Source organism: Mustela lutreola, chromosome 1 (genome assembly GCF_030435805.1).
Source record: "Mustela lutreola isolate mMusLut2 chromosome 1, mMusLut2.pri, whole genome shotgun sequence".
Taxonomy (NCBI): domain Eukaryota; kingdom Metazoa; phylum Chordata; class Mammalia; order Carnivora; family Mustelidae; genus Mustela; species Mustela lutreola.
Window position 1 is genome coordinate 121,521,602 of NC_081290.1, and position 6,000 is coordinate 121,527,601.

General features: G+C 41.5%; 1 protein-coding gene across 11 annotated transcripts in view; it reads left to right on the plus strand.

Annotated features, from left to right (window-relative positions):
• MAPK10 (mitogen-activated protein kinase 10) overlaps window positions 1-5,530 on the plus strand; it is a 611,144-nt gene extending 605,614 nt beyond the window's left edge. For 10 of the 11 annotated variants that reach the window (XM_059173366.1, XM_059173369.1, XM_059173394.1 and 7 more), the window contains one exon: window positions 659-5,530. In XM_059173366.1, the coding sequence (XP_059029349.1) occupies window positions 659-801 (143 nt within the window). In that variant the 3' untranslated portion in view covers window positions 802-5,530. Of the gene's footprint in view, window positions 1-653 lie in introns of all 11 variants that reach the window. The other variant, XM_059173382.1, reaches the window with a different exon arrangement.
• The last annotated feature ends 470 nt before the right edge of the window (window positions 5,531-6,000 follow it).

The following is a 6,000-nucleotide window of genomic DNA, read 5'->3' on the forward strand; positions in this document are numbered from 1 at the left end:
ACATCCAGGTTCAAATTGTTACATTAAAGGGTCTTGCTTGGGGTGCCTGGGTGGCTCAGTGGGTTAAAGCCTTTGCCTTCAGCTCAGGTCATGATCTCGGGGTCCTGGGACCAAACCCCACATCTGGCTCTCTGCTCAGCAGGGAGTCTGCTTTCTGCCCCCCTCTGCCTGCCTCTCTGCCTACTTGTGATCTCTCTCTGTCAAATAAATAAATAAAATCTTAAAAAAAAAAAAAAAGGTTTTGCTCACCTTCCTTCTCAATAGGACAGTGGTCTTCCCAACCGTTGACTAGACAGTGTCTAGGCGCTTTTAAAAAATGCAAATGCTTTGGCTTCACTCAGGCTAATTATATGACAATATTGGAGGTGGGAGGGGTGACAGGGCTTTTTATTTTTTGTTTGCCTGCCTTTGTTTTCTTTTAAGAGCATTACGGGTGGTTTGCAAGGTAGAATAACTTGTGACTAGGGACTCTGCCTTGTTATATTTTGATTTTCACGATCTAACATAGTGCCCTGGATTAGTTGTTCTTAAAAGGCTTGTTGAATGAATGATGGACTAAACATCACCTCTTGTATTTGCCCAGGCCTGCGTCTTGAGTCACATGCAGTTGGCTTGTGTTCCAGATTTAGTCATGTTGGTCTTCATTTTCTTAGCACAGGTGCAGCAGTGAACAGCAGTGAGAGTCTCCCTCCATCTTCGTCCGTCAATGACATCTCCTCCATGTCCACCGACCAGACCCTGGCATCTGACACTGACAGCAGCCTGGAAGCTTCAGCAGGACCCCTGGGTTGTTGCAGGTGACTAGCCGCCTGCCTGCGAAACCCAGCGTTCTTCAGGAGATGATGTGATGGAACACACACACGCGCGCGCGCGCACACACACACAGACACGCACGCACACCCGCAAACGCAGACACACAACTCTAAGAAAATAGCAAGGGAGAGAATCCGAGCCTAAAATTGATACCAATCTTTCAGCCTGCTTCTTCTCCGGAGTTCTGTATTGCAGCTAAGCTAAATGTCTATTTAACTTCTAGTTGCTCTTGCTTTGGTCTTCCTCCAATGATGCTTACTACAGAAAGCAACTCAAACACAATTAGAAAAGCCTTTTCCATAAAGTGTAATTTTAATGGCTGCAAAACCAGCAACCTGTAACTGCCCTTTCAAATGGCATGACAAGGTGTGCAGTGGCCCCATCCAGCATGTGTGTGTCTCTATCTTGCATCTACCTGCTCCTTTTGGCCTAGTCAGATGGATGTAGATACAGATCCGCATGTGTCTGTATTCATACAGCACTACTCACTTAGAGACGCTACTGTCAGTGTCCTCAGGGCTCTACCAAGATGTCATGCACTGGGGTACCACATGGTCCATTTCATGTGATTTATTACTCTGCCATAAACCCATCTGTAATATATTGCCAGTATATAAGCTATTTAGTTTGTTAATTGATTAAGCTGTATGTCTTATAAGAAAAATGTAAAGGGGGAAAATATGGGGGGAGTGAGCTCTCTTGGACTCTTGAAGATGTAGCTTCCAAATTTGAACTGATTAAATGGCACCTGTATACCAATTTGTAGAAAGAACATATGTGATGCTTATGTACAGTGTGGGGGCGGGAGGGAATGACAGTTTCCAGGTACTGAACGGTTTGGCCTTTAGAAGGAAGGTGGGAAGAAAAGCTGACAGTCTTTTCTCTGACAGCGAGCAGGTAGGAGAGACTCGATGATAGCACTGTGGTGAGGAAGACCTCGAGGAGATTATTACCCAGACACTAGGAGACACCGACATCCATGTTTTAGACAGTAGACCCAATTTGTCATCTACAGTTTATGTGTCACAACTGGAAAGGGCATGGCAGGTGGAGAGGCAGGGTTACAGAGTCCATATCTAATGGTAAAAAAATCCCTCCCTGGAACAGAGTGGAGTTGCCTTTGGATGATGTCCTTAACAGGAAATGAACCTGACTATTTTCCGACTGTGGGTTGTGTTTTCCATAAGTGTGCTACTTCCCAGGTTTATACCCTACACGGTTTTAAGAAATGTTAGTTTCCTCTTCTGGAATAAAAAAAAAAAAATATATATATATATATACATATATATTAATTTCTTAAGAACAAACAAACCCAAAACAAAGGGGGTGATCCTCAGGTCAGCATTGGAAAACATTTCCACAGACATTACTATTCCTCAGGGGTTTCCCTGACTCCTTACTATGGCTGATGTTTCATGTTTATTTATTTTCATAAATTCAGACAATTCAAGAAGGGCTGATCATCTGAGTTTTGTACTGCAGTTGATGTGACAGCAATAACTCTCCCCATAAGTTACTGCTGCTAAATAGCTTTAGCAATATGAGTCTGTCTCAAAAGCCATGAAGCATTTGTGTCAATGTTTTAGCGGAATCACCTGAATTTAGTTCAAATCAAATGAAAGTGCTCTCCTGAGCACTTGAGAAGGCACTGTGAAACATCTTGGTTATATACAAGGCAATCCCAGGGAGACTTCTCAGCAATAATGGGGGCCGGGGGGAGGCTTCCCTTATTCACTTCGGTGAAGTGCCCATCACAGCTCTTTGCACTCTGACCATTTTGGTGCTTGCCGACGTGGTGGTGGCACTTCACCTGAAGAAGACGTGAAAGGCATGAAACGGAAGGTTGGTGAGAGAGCTATGACTGGCGAATGGAATCCCTTCAAAAATAGGGCAAACAAGAATGCTGTGCTCTGAAAACTGCCTTAAATACAACAACAGGGAAGCTTTGTCTCTTTCAAGCAATAGAGCCAACCCCCACCATCACCATGTGAGCAACGCTGCTGTTTATGAGATTGCTTCACAGTAGGATGCGTGACAAGAGGTCATTTGTTTAAAATGGGGAGAAAAAAACCACATTAGCTTGTGCAGCTTGTCCCCTGGAATGAAAGTGGCCCAGCTTCTTTCTCTTGCTGCCAATCTTTCGGGTTAATATTGCAGATGACCTGATTTTTAAAGTACCTCTGCATTCACATGGACTCTCTCTCTCTCTCTCTCCTCTGTCACACTTCCCGTCCTCCACTTCTTAAAAGTTCTCGGATTCCCTCATGCTTTACCTCCTTTCTCTGTATTTTTCTCTTGCTATGACTGTGTCCTCTCTATGCCTGACTTTCTAGCACATGGGATTAAGTGCAGGGAACAGGCAACTGTTTGAAAGAAAGTAAGTCGCAAAGGTAATTTCATCAGCCACAAAATGATATTAAAAGCCAGAAGGAACCCTCCAGCCAGCATCTTAGAAGTGCTTGACAGCTAGACTATCTTTCATGAGTGCAGAAGTGGTGATTTCTTTTCACTCAGATTAAGCCAAACATGAACCAGGCAATGCTCCTCTGCTATGCCCACCTTCCCTAAATTCTGCTAGTCTCTCCTCTGATCTCTCCTGCTGTATGGCCCTTGGGTGCCAGTTACCTTTAGCCACATCACCCTTACAGCCAAGAAAAAATGGAATAAATCCTTCAGATTGAAATCTCATGTACAAAGGAAGAGTTTGGCTTCTTGCCTACTTATAGGATTAATGGTACTAGGTTATTAAAGCAAATAGGTTATTAGACAAACAGAGAGGATCATCATTTCAAAAGCTCACCAGCCCTTCACCATCTTGGGTCCACTTTATTATAATATAGATTTTCAGGAGGTGATTCTGTTATTATCAAATTCTCAGAATGTATTAGGTTCTACAGTGAGCCTTTTCTTTAAAAAATAAGTATTTCCTATAGGGTCACCTGTTAATTCCAAAGGACTTTCTTGCTTTTCAGACTTGGAAGTGTCAAGTCGCCTGGAACTATATTCCTGGGAGAAGGAAGGTCCTGCCTGTGGTTGGGGTTCATTTGGGAATGTGAGGTTGACAGTCTGAGAGGCCTAACCTTGGCTCCCTTCTATAGGGCTGATGGTTTCGCAGTGATCCTTAATGATAGGTTCTGTAGTATTTTGTAGGAGAGATGATTGTGTGCCCATATGCATGAAGGAATTAAATTGTTGGGAGAGCTTAGCAAAACCACCACCACTTTGATGTGTCGATTTGTTTTTTGGTCAGTGTGTTCATTTTTAAAAAGAGATGCATTGGCCTTATGACCAAATTTCTTCGTGTGGAATAAGAACTGCTACTAATCTTGCATCTTCAAGAATCTGATGACTGAGCTTTGTAGGAATGTATACTTGAGGTGGACCCAGGCCTGGCTGATTCCCTCCAACGGGAGAAAGCTATTTAATTGAAGGCCAAGGCAACAATTTTTGTTCAATCTGCTACCATGATAAGAAAATATTACTTAAGGATACTGATAGTAGCTGACTGGTAGATCAAGAAATAGGCCTTGACAAAGGGAATCAGTGGAAGAGATGAGATGAGACTCCATCAGTCCTTTTATGACCTGCCAGGGGAAAAATGAGCAAAACTGACTTTACATTTTAAATAGTCGTCGCAAAGTCTAAGTTCTACAAAATCTACTTCTTTTAATTATCTTTAACAAATGACAATTGAAATCCTAAAAACATTATGCTCCATAAAGAATGTTGTCAGCCTGCTTTGCTGAAGAATTTATCTTCTACAGCTCAGAGAAAGGAGTGATACTGTCCCAGCAATCTTTGATCCCATTCACTTTGGGTCTGAAGAGGGACCCCACTCCCTACCCACAAGCTCCCCCCAACATTTTAATTGTGAGTCCTACATTTTCTACAGATGAAATTAAACCAAGCAGGGATACTGCTTTCTGTAAAAACAAACAAACAAGTTGCAATGTAAATAATTATATTAGTCATTTTTCATGTGACTAAAATATAAGATTTTGTTACTTGTTTTGGCACTTAGACAGTTCTTTGTCTGAAATGGTTCACTCTGACCCATTTCCTTGGTCGGTCAAGTTGAAATGGAAGGCCTCTGTTTGTATGTGGACTCCTGTGTATCTAACTTATGATTATGTGGGACCAATGGCCAGTATATTCTAATGAACACAAATCTCCCAACCCTTGTCTAGCATTAAACTGTTCACCTTGCCATGTTTATCTTGCAACAAGACCTAACTTGCACATGCCTGTTATTCTGCATGATTGGACTCAAAGACTATTACCAATGATAAGAATTGTCCTGTGTCAGTGTTTATAAAATGGACTTAAAGCACACCCACATTCATATACACCTCACCCTTATAGTTCTAAGTCAACCCTGGAAGGCAAAACCATGCATGTCCAGTTTCCTTGCAAGGTCTGAGTGGTGAGAAGTGAAAGTCAGCCTGATGGATCAAATGCAATCTCAGTGATGTTTAATAAGGCTTTGAAATTATTTAAATCATATCTGTGTTCCTTCGCATTCTCTTTTTCCTTTCTGTTTTTTCCCTTTATTTTCAAAATGTCGGTGGAACAAGAGGGTGAGTGGGGGAGACCTTTGGATTTTTTGGACTCTTTGTAGGTGGATGCTGACTCAATACATTGTGATTTCTGTTTCTTATGAATTATTAAAAACCAGAGCGAATCTGCTTCCCTCAACATAAAACCAAATGCAAATCCAGACTTTGTTGGAGTTTGCCTATTGACAATGGTTATTGTGCTGCTCGTTGTCTCGGGTTTCATGTCCTGACAGGAACTCTGAAGCATATCACATGATTTCATAGTATGGTTTGATTATACCAGGGAATAAATAAGAAACAAGGAATGACCTACCTTCTCACTATGGGTTAAGAGTGTGTAATATGCATGTGACCAGAAGCCTGTGTTGTCATTTAAGACCCGTTTCTCCTAAAAATGACCTCCATTTCTGTCTGCAGATAGTAGTTGTATATATGCAACCTGGTAAGTTTCTTTTAAGGTATGTATAAAATCAGTGAAGGGGGAAATAATTTTCTGTAGGGATTAGATGAGTAGAACAGGACTAAACATCTTTAGGTTAATCTATCAGAATTCTTTTTTTTATATTACATTTTTTAAATTATTATGTTCAGTTAGCCACCATATAGTAGATCATTAGTTTTTGATGTAGTG